The 12,827-nt window shown below is 36.7% G+C and overlaps 1 protein-coding gene across 2 annotated transcripts; it reads right to left on the minus strand.

Moving 5' to 3' along the window:
- Positions 1–508: 508 nt before the first annotated feature.
- LOC122574069 (vascular endothelial growth factor A) lies at positions 509–7,361 on the minus strand. 2 transcript variants are annotated; one of them, XM_043741176.1, is made up of 6 exons: positions 6,908–7,361; positions 4,238–4,331; positions 2,023–2,234; positions 1,835–1,945; positions 1,436–1,617; positions 509–916 (listed from the first exon to the last, which is right to left on the minus strand). In XM_043741176.1, the coding sequence occupies exons 1-6, from the start codon at positions 7,064–7,066 to the stop codon at positions 763–765; spliced, it is 912 nt and encodes a 303-aa protein (XP_043597111.1). In that variant the 5' UTR covers positions 7,067–7,361; the 3' UTR covers positions 509–762. The 2 variants fall into 2 exon arrangements, with proteins under 2 accessions (XP_043597111.1, XP_043597120.1); XM_043741185.1 differs by having other exon boundaries at positions 777–916; positions 1,360–1,617.
- Between the last annotated feature and the right edge of the window lie 5,466 nt (positions 7,362–12,827).

The raw sequence follows: 12,827 nt of genomic DNA on the forward strand, positions 1-12,827 counted from the left end.
AAACCTACACGCGTTGAGACATAGGCAATCAGTATTATTTCATATATAGAATTATTAATTACATGATAATAATATGACAGTAATACGGTAATTACATGACAATAATACGATTTTGATTGATTGACTGCGATTGTGATTGTATTATGTGGAACATTTATAGCTGAAAAATTTAATTTATATTTCTTGAAGTCTAGCCTACAATATACAAAATTTTACATAAGTTCTACATATAAATAAATTGTCCAACAATTTTCGATTCTCATCCTGCCCGGCGAACATTAGGACGTTGATGAACAATTCAATTCGGAAGATGCAGAACTCCTTTGAAAGTTAATAAAGCGACGATTTTATACATATACAAAACGATCGAAAGTGGCAGTATTCAAATAAGATCAAGATACGACAGATCACAATAATTGTATAACTTTTTAAAATGACAATGTACAAAAGATGTATAAAATAAAATACCTTTTGCTAATTGATGCTAAAAGGTATAGCTAGTACCATATGCGTTAAATAATTATATTTGTTTATATCACAGTGCGTTTTAATTTTAAGGGTACATTCATTTATACCTTACAATAGTGGATTAATAATACATATTATGTAAATACTGTAATTATATATTGTGTGCGCGTGTATGTGTGTGTGTGTGTGTAGCAAAATGGCACAAAGGTGAAAGATTAAACTAAATAAGTGCTATTAAAATAGCTGTCTTATAAAAGTCTTATAATTCACATTTAGTTTATAAACGGAAGACTTCTATTCTGGATCTGGTTTAGGTTTTCTCCTAGGATCATTTGCATCTAGAGGAATTATTACTGGTGGTACATCTGGTTTTTGTGTTTGCCCAAATCTATAATCAGTCCCTTTCGTAGATGTAAACCAGGATCTAGATATCGGTAATTGCTCACATCTGAAATATTTTTGAGTATTAAAAGTTTGAGATTATGTTTGAGCCTTCAACTTGCTTCTTTATAAAAAGAAAAAATTATTTGCATGCTGTTAATAAACACACAGTGTGCATTGATGAATTCATTCATTAGAAGAAAATAATATTTTACTTCAATTGATTCAGCTGAAGTAATAGTTTAATTACTTTACTCTTGTAACGTAGCAAAAGCAAGCGCAGGATGGAAACAGGGATACAGTAAAGAGATTCTCGTCAATGCAATGATTAATTCAACATAAAGTAGCAGTCAAATGTGTAGTGGTCGCATAAAAGAATTAAAGAAGATAAGCTATGAGGGTAGGCGTTAGTTCTTGCGAATGAAGCAGAAAAATGAAGTTAATAAAAAAAAAAAAGAAAAAAAAAGAAAGAAATTCCAAAAAACATTTAATGTAACGCGCGCAGCTTACAAGGTATATAGAACAGTAGAGAACAGTGAGGATAGTGTGCTCTTATTTCCGTTGTTCTACTGGAGAACGTTCACACCTGCACGTATTCTGGTTGTAAAAGAAGCCGGTCGAACATTCGTGTGCGTTTCTACAAGAACAGCTACAATATACCGAATCCCAGATTTTATCTGGGTGCTCAATACATTTCGCTCGATCGTCCGTGTTGCTGCACACGCATCTACATAAGTTCTCCTTATAAACCTGTTTGGGCGTACAATCCTGAAAAAAGTTTATCAAATAAAATAATCTAGATTCTATCTTTGTTAAATTTTGGATTTAATATTCTTTAGCTCTCTAACGTATAAATGCATTCGGTGTGTATGACGAAAGTGTAATGAAAATTATAACGTTTAAGTTATCACGGATTGTTGAGGTGTTGTGCGGGTTGTACTAGTTTAAGGAGGAAGATCTCAATTATCGGCTATTCTCAAATTACCGATGGTTTTATTACGCAGTCACATCCGCATCTGATGTGCTCATCTATTGGTACGACTTGTTTGCCTTGGTACTCGAATCTACCTTGCGCTGTCAATTTTGCCAGCATGATCTTCAAACATTCGTAATATGTAATTATTTCGAACATTATTGTTTATCTGTAATTATATATTTATCGAGTTGTCTTACTTCAAAATTTCGGGTTTCTATTTCCTTTGGCTGACAAGAGAGTAACTCGTTTCCGCAACAACCTGTGCATCTTTTGACTCGTGTACACCGGGGAAAATAGATGATAGACGGATCGTTACGTTGGTATGTAGGAACTACGGTTGGCGAAGGCTCACAGTTAGCTTGCTTTGCCATTTCACTATTCGAGCGTTCTTCAGGTACACCCATTCTGCCTAAAAGAGAAGGTATTAGAGCGTTAAGCAAAAGGTCGGATCGCGAGGATTTCCCTTCGTTTCTTCTGAATTCTTGTTAAATCCAGTTTAGTGTGGTTTCTGTGGTTTGACGTAAAAAGTAGCTACTTGGAAATTTTCTAGCGTAGAACTCGTCACACCTTTTTACGCAATTTAAAAATTGGAAAACACGCGCAAACTATTTCATTCGCTTTAACTATTCTTCATTCGAGCTATCTATTTCAATAGTTATCTCGTTTTGGTCGATGATCTTCTTTGCGATTTAGAAAGTCAGCTGTCGAAGGATGTGGTCTCCGATTGGTTCGGCAGGTTGATTCGCAAGGTAGGATAAACGTGTCTGCCTTCATGGAAGCTCATAATAACGAATTCTAGACGTATGTATTTTTTCGAATACGACATCGATCGCTGATATGTCAATTGCAGTTACAAAAAGAGGGAGGAGGAGGAATGTTAATGTTGGAAAAGGATTTTACAAGATTACAGCAGACTAAGATCAAGATATTTGTGTGGAAACATATTTCGTTTGTATCACCATGGGAAGTATCAAAAATGCGAAAAAGATGATAGTAATTTCACCAGTGGGGTCATAATGAGGCAATCTATAAGCCTCGGTTCTTTCAAGAGACGGAAATGTCATCAACGTGTAACGTCATAAGAGACTGTAATCAGAATGAAATCCATGCGAAGGAAATTAGCGTAATGGACGACACATCTTACGACTTAAGCGAGGGTGATCTTTGTAATCTTTTCAAGCTCGAGATGTCGTCGTCGACATAGAAGAGATCGAGTAAAGCATTAATAGGATAAAATTGGAAGAGGAAATTGCACCAACCATCAAGAGAGAGTGTAGTCGAGAAGATGAACACGATGTCGTTGGAGTTAAGTACGTACAGGCATACGACGAAATAGAATTGTCGCGAAATTTTTTTGGAAATAAGATAAGGATTGATACTCTTCGTTTACTTTTTCTTGTACAATAACAAGAATTATCGTTCGACTTTTACTATCGTGTTAACATAAAATAATGGACAAACAGTAATGAAAATTATCGTTTCATTTTATGACCATCTTCATATAATCGTACCTTTTTGCACGACTCAAGTTTTTATTTCGTTACATTTAAGCGGTTTAATCTTACGCGTAGATCTTGGTCACGTCTAATTTTCGTATCTAAAAGGCGGCCATGTAAATTGCAGATTGCGTATATCATTCCGCTCGATAACTCAACCTTGGAACAACCGTGTAAAACTAAAAATGTTACGGATACGATTCGAACAGTCTAAAGTCAAACTACCACTCAGTTTACAAGAGATCAATGAAATTACCAGTAGATAGGTACCGAACATGAACGATTTCGATTGCTTTTTGAAGGATTTTGATTTCTTTGAGGACCATGAAGGCTTCCTGGAAAGCTTGGAAATGGAAATGGCGACGAAAGATCCTTGTATGCCATTATTGCCACTCTCCTTGTCTTTAAAAAACCGTCGTTAATGTAGACGACCGTAACCACAAGAATAAGAAGAAGTTTGTGTTAAGATTTATCTAATAATATTTATATCAGAATAGTGAACACGTAAGACGATTCAGTGTTGCAGAAATTTAGAAGAACGAAATTTCAAGTCGTATATCTGCAAGTATACGTAATTCTACTTGCAGAGTATACGCTTATAAGATTTTTATGTTAAGTACGTTTTTTGTGCTGCGGTCAACTGAATGCTCTCATGTTCACTTATAGTCGAGGTTGGTTATACAATGTAATCACTGGAAGATAACACTCAGGTGAACGCGTTTATCTAAACAGACAATATTTGTTGCAGTTATAGCCGATTTACCTGCTATAATTTCTTACTATATTGCATCGTTATAGTAGTATCACGTCTACGTTACGGATATTTTTTCCTTTCAATATTACCGAGTAAAAATTTTCCTGTAAAGTAACATTCATAATGAACGATATTAATCTATTTAAGAACGTAAACACTTACTAGTAAGGAAGACTTGCGACGGTGATACACCGATCATTCGAAGGAACTCTTCTGGCGAATTGATTCTCTTGACTGTTTCCGACGACTGCGACCGCTGAAAGTTATAGGACATTTTCTTTACAAAAGAAAAAACATAATTTGTGGAGAAATTTTTACGTTCTCTATTTGTTTCGAGATTATCATTTTTTCGTTATCTCGATTAGTCAATACCATAGCTGATAATGGTAAAATGATACAATGCTATTGCCAATAAAGCCCTGGTTAAGAAAGAGCTGTTGCACAATAATGTACTAATTGATAATATTAATGAACTAACAAGTTAATTAATACTATTAGTTGAATTGTGCAAGACGAGCCAGAAACCAGGTAGCTGTTTTCCTGGAAAGACTTAATCATTCTTGCATTCTATTGGATACACGTTCGTTACACGGAACCAATTTTGAGAAGAAAAGGCATGTTAATCAGCCACCTGATTCTAATCAGGAATTCCAATGTTTTGTCATGCATATTGAGGAATGAAGAATTGAAAGGAACATTGGTTAGATAACAGCTATGCGCGTATCATGTACTGACCGTATCATGTTGTGAACAATGCGTTAAGATCTCTAATATGGGTCATATGATATCGAAAAATAGGAGTTGCTGCGCTACCGTTCGTGCTACTGAAATAATCTAAAGGGACACGGATATTTGTTTGGAAATACCTTAGTCTCGAAGAAAATGTACGAACGGTGGAATCTCGATGTAATAATCGGGGTATTCCCGCTAATGGCTAATCGATGAATCATCGAATTCGATCGTGTATACTCGCGTGACTAAGGTAATCATCAGAGGTACAAAATGATTTTAGGTCAATCATCCGGGAAACTATAAAAAAGATTAGTCTTTCGCCGCGGCTATATTTAGAATGTTGTTAAAAAGCATGTTTTACGTCTTGGTCACTGGTATGAGACTCCCGACGTAGGTATGTCGAGTCGTTTTTCAACCACACGTTCGCCTTTCCACCTAAAACTGGTTTTGAACAAGCTACTATCATGTGCACACTAAAAACTCCGCAAAACGTTGAACCGATTTCTCAGAAGCATCTTCGGCGTTAACGTTCTGCCTCGATAGATGCGGTTCGTTCGTTTCTTTTCGAATTTTTCAGAGGTGACACGACCAGTCAACAATTTATCGCGTATATGTATTTCGTACTATAGCTATAGCTATCTCACGTATATCGATGAATTGTCACCGATCTGACACGTTAACTTGAATATTTCCACAGGTGCGGAGGGAATCGGTAACGGTACGACCAGCATTTTAATAAACAGATTACGTATTTCGCGATTTGCATAGCTGAGAAATCCAAGACATTGTACTTTCCAAGAAGCGCTGTTTCTTGGCAGCTTACAGGAATTTTACCGCGACTTTTAAAGATCGTCTATTACACACACCTGGCGTTAAACTCGGTCGTATAACCCTATCGTAGCAGTGAAATATGCGTTGTACACATACGGTGATGGCGCCGTCACCAAACAAATATTATCTTCGCGAAATGATATTTATGACGACCTTTTGGGGGAATAGATTTCACCTTGCAACGATAGCGTCGCTGTGTATATGTTTTTTAAATCGTAACCTAAATTCCTCTTTGGTTTCAGAAGAATGAGGGTCACAATTAGTCAGTGAAACCGTACGTAAATACGGATCGTTTGGAAACTTCTTAGTTTTTTGTTTGTTTGTTTTATTTTTTAACTTTGTTTCGTCCTTCGAACGACGAATTTTATCAACTCTCCCTGATAAAATTAACCGAGTTTCGCAAAGTAATCGGCTAGGTATTCGCTCGAACGTCGAATGACGTGTAATCAATTATCTATATATCGATTCACGAACAACGTGACAGGAATTCTAAGCGTGCACCGCGAGGTTTTTTACTTTTCAATCTCGATCTTCTACCTTCATACCTGCTTCTATACCACGTACATCCTTGACATTAGTGTTACACGGCCTTCGACGTCATTCAGATCTTTGCGGGAAAAGCAATCGTGCTCTCGTTCGCAAGGATGTCGTAATATCAATGCCTATCGTCGACAGAAGGAACTGCCAACCGTTTTTCATACTGTTACTTAAGTTAACGAGTGTACGGTGAGGATAATGGAAAAATAGGAAACGATAGGCTAGCAAAAGCGAAACGGATGACTGACTTTCGCACAATTCACTAGAATCGATAGCATGTGTTGCATATATTTTTTCGATAATCATCGTATATTACGATTTTCATGTTAAATTCGTAGTAAAAACGTTCCGTTGATCGATCCGAATTTCAGAAGTATATTTTCATAAATATCAGATGATTATTCATAAAGATTAATGGCGTTGCTAAATGTTAACGGTTCGAACGACCGATATATATCTTCGCGTAAAAATACGACGATAAAAAATACGAGCTGCGCCAGCTTACGACCCGGTGCCTTTTGCACACGAAACGATCAAATTAATTTTTAAACGTTCGCCACGTATGTTCTTCACAATGCTCCGCGGGATAACATAATTGCGCTATTTATCGAAGTGAAAACGTGGGAGTGTTGCAACGCGGCTCGTGAACAGTCTCTATGCGTTCCACTCGTGAAATACGAAATATGTGTAACGCTTTCGAATCTCTTCGATAAAATATGCGATCGATTTTACCAATAATAATGCGGTGTTTTCTGCCGTTCTTGGTTCGACCGGAGGCTTTGACTGTCTTGGACTTATCTGGTCAGGAAATACTATGTCAGCCTTATGGGGCACCACTGATCCACAAAAAATCACAAGAACGAGCGTTCTGTATCTGATTAAATGCGACATTTTTGCTATTTTCAGTCGTTTTTCTCCGCGCGTTCACCACAACAAAAATACGAGGATAGTCGTCTCTGAACCATAAAATTCGTACTTTGTTCACGCGAACTTGACGCGTTCAAATGTATCGGCGACGATAGATTTTAATTACGAGAAATAATAATCGCACGTGTTTACGTGACGCTCGGTCTCGCTGTTTGCATTGCACTCAAATCGCAGTTTGCGATGCACGAGGAAAACGCGAGGAAGTTACACCTGAACAGGTTCGTATGCTCGCGCCGCGATCGACTGCCGAAGCGAGTACGCTCGGCGCGTATTTCTGGCTACACACACGCTAATGCATACGCGCGTATTCTCACACATACGGAGCGCGGATCACACGATTTCGCTATAACACCGTAGCAATGGTATCATTTTTGTTTGCGGTAATTAACGATCGTTATCAGGATGATACTGTTTATGAACACGGAGTTATCTGGTCGGGCAGCTGAATTATTTTTTTTATATTTGCTCAATCTTTTGCCCTATTAAGTCATTAAGTCTTATAGCATTGTTACGATCATCGATTCATAGTATCGTTAATAACAAACTTGTGCAACCTTTGTGCAAACTTGTTCTGATGCGCTCAACGTGGACATTGTTAAGTCTGCGTGTTACTCAGTCAAATTTTCACGATTACGGGGCTCATGCGCGACGTAGGTGATGAATTTGCATGCGAGATGAAACTATTCCGAGATTGCCCTTCATAACGCGATTATTCAAGGTGCTAATTTATTTAAGCGGTAGTACAATATGCTGACGTTGAATGCGTAAGTGTAATCACAGTATAGCTATATGCTAGCAATTGTTTTTCGTTTATTAATAATTGTAGCTTAATTTGAAAACGCGATATGTCATGTTTGTTTTGCCGAAATTCGGAATTTCCAATGCTTTTTACATTAGTCTTTGATAATCGAAGATAGAGAATAGGTTATGGGCCAGTCACGCTATATTTTAACGATGAAACTATAAATAAATTTGAATTCTGTTATCCTAAACACGTTATGTAGAATTTTATGCGAGTTTTATCTTATTTAGAATTAATGTTACTGTCAGGAAAAAACTAAAGACCGATTTTATTATTGAGAATGCAAGCGAAAGGGAGCAGCCATTTTCCCAGAAACAAAGTTTGCGATAGATCGATTATCGCGTGCATATTGGTCTGTTTGAAAGTACATAAATTCAATTCGATTGAGTTATCTATCTTACGTCTTACAAATAATGATTGGAAAAAAAAAACCATGACATAAACTGTGCGTCAATAAATTGTTATTTACTTTATATTTATGAATCATAAACGTGTACAGTTGTAAAAGAGTAACTGGCTATACATTTTGCAATACTTGATAAAGAATATAGATATGCGATTAATCCTCGATGGTCCGAACGAGTCCAATTGGTTGTTCAAGAACTGTGGAAGAACTTCTTATCTAGACTCGACTGGAATAAATGGAAAAAATAATATACAATTGGACCAGGTATGGAAAGAAATTTTATAATTTTCCAGATTGATTTTTAATAACTTACCTTCTAAAAATGTCTAAGACTTTTCTGCAACCCACGTTACGAATGTATCTGTATCCTGGTGGACATCGTCTTCTTTCTGGGAAAGTAAGAGGCCTGGATTCGCTTGTAACGATGAAGGCGCACAGAAGGAGAACGAAGATAATGAAACGTAATGGAGCCATCGCGTATGCGCAAAATACAAACAATTTCGATAGGACTGTTCTTACGAACTCGTTAGGTCCTTTAGATCCTAATTTATTCACCGAGCTATTGTCGAGGCAGAAATCGGAAACTGAAATACGAGGCAATGAAAATATGTGCAATATATTGCTTTCTATGTAATTCCCCTTCTCTTTTTCGTTTTATTCAGACTAATTTGCGGTCACAATTCATATCCTGATTGCGCACATTGCGGTTTCCACTTGATAATTACGCGTGATAGTTTAGCGATACCATAGATTAATTATTAGTAGGTACGTAGTAGGCAAATTTTTCACACGTCATAGTTGTGTTACTCATATGCATATTAATGAGTTTATTCGCATTTGGTAATTTAACAAAGGAGTGAATTCTGCCTAAAATTATTTCTAACAGGTTGTTCTTTATTGATGTTTAAGTACATATCTATAATAATTAAATGAAATTTTATAAGTAAATTACAAAACGTATTCCAGTTCGTAATTTGTATGTAAATACATATTTTACAAATTGTTGTGTACAGGAAATTGGAATTGACGTGAAAGGCGTTTTACCTTGTGCGGATTATTTATCTCTATATGTTAAGTCAGATTCCAATGTCCTACTGACGCGAATGATTTATATATTACAAATTTATATATTTGATGATTTATATATTTATAAATGATTGATTTAATCACAGTTCATAATTGAGATATACGCTTGATATAGAATAATATAAAAATGTCGTTCTGCATAGTTTCTAACGTTTCGGTTTATTTATGGAAATTCTAATCGAATTACGAACAAGCGATAAAGCGGTTTCCTTCCTCTTAATCTCGCATAAATTGATAATCCCAATCTTTCGAGGCCGAGTCTATATCTGCATCTGCTATATCAATGTTTTTTACTTGGTTCTTCTTTTATTTTTATTTTAATTTAGAAATTTTTTAACTTTTTCGTTTGAATTGCCGTTTTGCTCGTTAGGTAATCCACTTGCGTTGCATGCACTTCCTTACCGACGTTGCGTTCAGGAAAGAAGAATCCTGTAGGATTTTAGCAAGGATTTAGGCGACTTGGGAATTCTTTGTCACGAAGTGTTCATTACGATGAAATGACTAGAAATCTCGATATAGATTAATGGAAATGATTTTTTATTACGAATGTGGCATCTAGAATTAATTTCGAATTTTGAGCAGAAATTACACTTCTATGAAACTATTGGAGCTATCAATATTTCGTCACATAATTTCATAAGTTTATGTTTGATAATTCTGTAACTGATAATGAATTCTACAATTCTACAATTTCACAATTCTACAATTCCATAATTTTATAATTCTATAGTCCCATAGTTCTACAATTATATATATATATATATATCTTTTATAGAAGATTGCTTAAACAGATGATCTCCCCATTCTTGTTTTTCAAAGCATCCTTGTCAGGTAGAATTTCTACTCACTTAAAAGATAGCCCTACAACGATTCCCAATTTTCACTCTGTCCGGCGGACAATTAATCGGGACGTTGATGAAGGATCCGGTTTGAACGCTTTTGTTGTTGGTCTGGAATGGCACGAACTTCTTTTCTACGTTCGATATATTCGGCGTTACTGTATCTGCGATGTGCAAGGATAAAAACAAGACGAATGCTATCGTCGGTACAATCCACAGCAGTCTCATCTTGAAAACGATGAAAGATTCGACTTTGTTTCTAACGTTTTGCTGAATCTACTACAATGTTATTACTGCAATTGACACGGTAGCGACAGTAGATCCGAGACAAAAGTTGCTCATGCAACGTAATTTATTGCGAGCAAATTCGCAAAGCGTATTGACGACGAAGTTTTGAAGACTGAATCACGATAATACCGCGATAATAATATTAGCGAAAATTTTTGCAACTTTTCAATGACGTGGTGACACGTGCTTTATCGTCGTTGCATTCCCACTGCGTGACACTATTCGCGTTACTTATTTACACTGGTTAGATTTCCAGATCTCGTTGACTCGACCTTCGCGTTCGAATATAAATACGAAGTTGGAAAACCCGCCGATAGCAAAGAAACTGTGTCTCTGCTGGTCTTGTGTAAAACACTGTCTTATCAGTACTGTAAATATCGATGGTAACAACAAACCGTTATCGCCTGATACCCAACGTATTAGTTTCTGGAATCAAGACAGGCCTCGTTCCGAAGATTCTCGATCGATGTACCAGCTTGTCCATCATCGAGAGAAGATAATTTGGTAATTCCATACAATAAGTTTCATCGTTGGCATGTTATTCCCTTTAAACTTGGTTTACCAAACCTTCCTGCATATTCCACGTCGATCCAATCTCTCTTGTGCCGGGCAAATCTTCCTTCGAGGAGGAGCTTCTATCATCGGACCTAGAATCGTTGCGTCGCCGGCTGTGAAATTGACATTCTTCTTTTCCGTATAGCTTTCCGTAGTGGAAGGTATTCTTTTACTGGAACTCGTTACAGTCCAAATGGACGAAATGATATTTGCGAAGGACCAACTGCTGGCGAGAACTACACGAATCAGGAGCAATACGAGTGTCGCGTTCCACAATCGCATCGTTCTACGGCTACAACCACAACCAAATTAGTCGTAACGTTCGCGTTCTATATCCAACGAAACTCACTGATATGTAATAGATACAAGTAATCGAAACACAATTGTCTGTGTCATGAACGAACGATTAACACGGACGATCGATCGCCACTGTCATTCCTTTCGTTAACGATTCTTGCTTTTCTATTAAACTTTAACTCGTTCGACGGCAGCGTTTCATTTTCATCGGGTCGCGATAACCTTTACTGATATATTCGGAAAACGATCAAGCTTTTTTTATTTTCAAGTATTTGGCACGCGTGTTGCCGCTCAATGTTCGGAACGATCGAATCCCGATGAATTTCATTCTATCGATGTTAGAGCATCGGCATTTTTCATTGACAAGGTCGATTAAATTTTCTATCCACGTGGTTACGTAAAGTACGATGCAATACATAGTCGAAGTTATGTCAAATGTTTGAGAAATAACCAATTTAGCATTCAACCGTGGCGATAACCTTCGATGACGACTTTGATAGTGTCATTTTTTTTTTTTTTGGTGCAGTTTTTGCTTGCGTCTTTAGAAATAGTTGACACGATCGCTTTCTGTACTACGTATTTATCATTGTGACGTGTGCTTTTTCTTTATAAATGATCGTGATCGATTCGATTGTTTAGCTTCATCTGCGAGTGATTAAATAATCGGATCAGTTGGTGGCGCCATCGCGCGTTTACCGCACGAGCAATAAAACGATCGCGTGATAAGTGCTTTACTCATAGAAACGTTGAATCGTAAAAAAGATTCTACGGTCAATGAATCGTGTGAGAAGTTTTTCCATTTGTCGCATTTCGGATAACTAGCGCTCACACGTTTCGAAGAGTCTTCGTTTAGCTATTTTTTTACGTAAATTTTTAATCAAATTCTTGGCTATCAATTAGTTAACTTATTAACAATACTGCCTTCTTTGAGTCGCTTGAACTGAATCGTATTTTTCTATCGCCGTATTAAGGGGGTATTCTAGTCTAGAGGTATGAATTTCGGCCGGTTTTCCAAGCTCTGTACAAACGAGACAACAAATATTTTTACTATCCATTTTTTATCATTTCTTTATTGATATTTTAAGGTTGCATAAAAAATTAACCGAAAAACAAACTCAAAATTCACAAAGTTATGAGCTGGTAAAGTGGGGGGTCTAAAAAACAAAGGGTGTGCTGGCGTGCATGATTTCAATCCTTCTGGTCATCTGAAACAAAAAAGCCGAGCGAATTCTTAATCAGTATAGATGCCGATATAGCGTGAACCTTGTAAAAGTCGAAAGAAGATTTTTTCACAAAATGGCGGCCGTTTGAAAAAAATTACGTTTTCAACAAACAAATGATAAAAAATGGATAGTAAAAATATTTTTTGTTTCGTTTGTACGGAGCTTCAAAAACCGGCCGAAATTCATGCCTCTAGGCTAGAATACCCCCTTGATACGTTTAAAAGTTAAC

Source organism: Bombus pyrosoma, linkage group LG2, assembly GCF_014825855.1.
Source record: "Bombus pyrosoma isolate SC7728 linkage group LG2, ASM1482585v1, whole genome shotgun sequence".
NCBI classification, from domain to species: Eukaryota; Metazoa; Arthropoda; class Insecta; order Hymenoptera; family Apidae; genus Bombus; species Bombus pyrosoma.

Excerpts from the sequence above, each read along its gene's own strand:
- LOC122574069 (XM_043741176.1), bottom strand. The coding sequence starts at position 7,066 with ATGTCGCATTTAATCAGATACAGAACGCTCGTTCTTGTGATTTTTTGT. Across the intron at positions 1,946-2,022 it reads TAGAAACCCGAAATTTTGAA|ATCATGCTGGCAAAATTGAC; the intron begins GTAAGACAACTC and ends GAATGTTTGAAG. Across the intron at positions 917-1,435 it reads TACAACCAGAATACGTGCAG|ATGTGAGCAATTACCGATAT; the intron begins GTGTGAACGTTC and ends AAAATATTTCAG.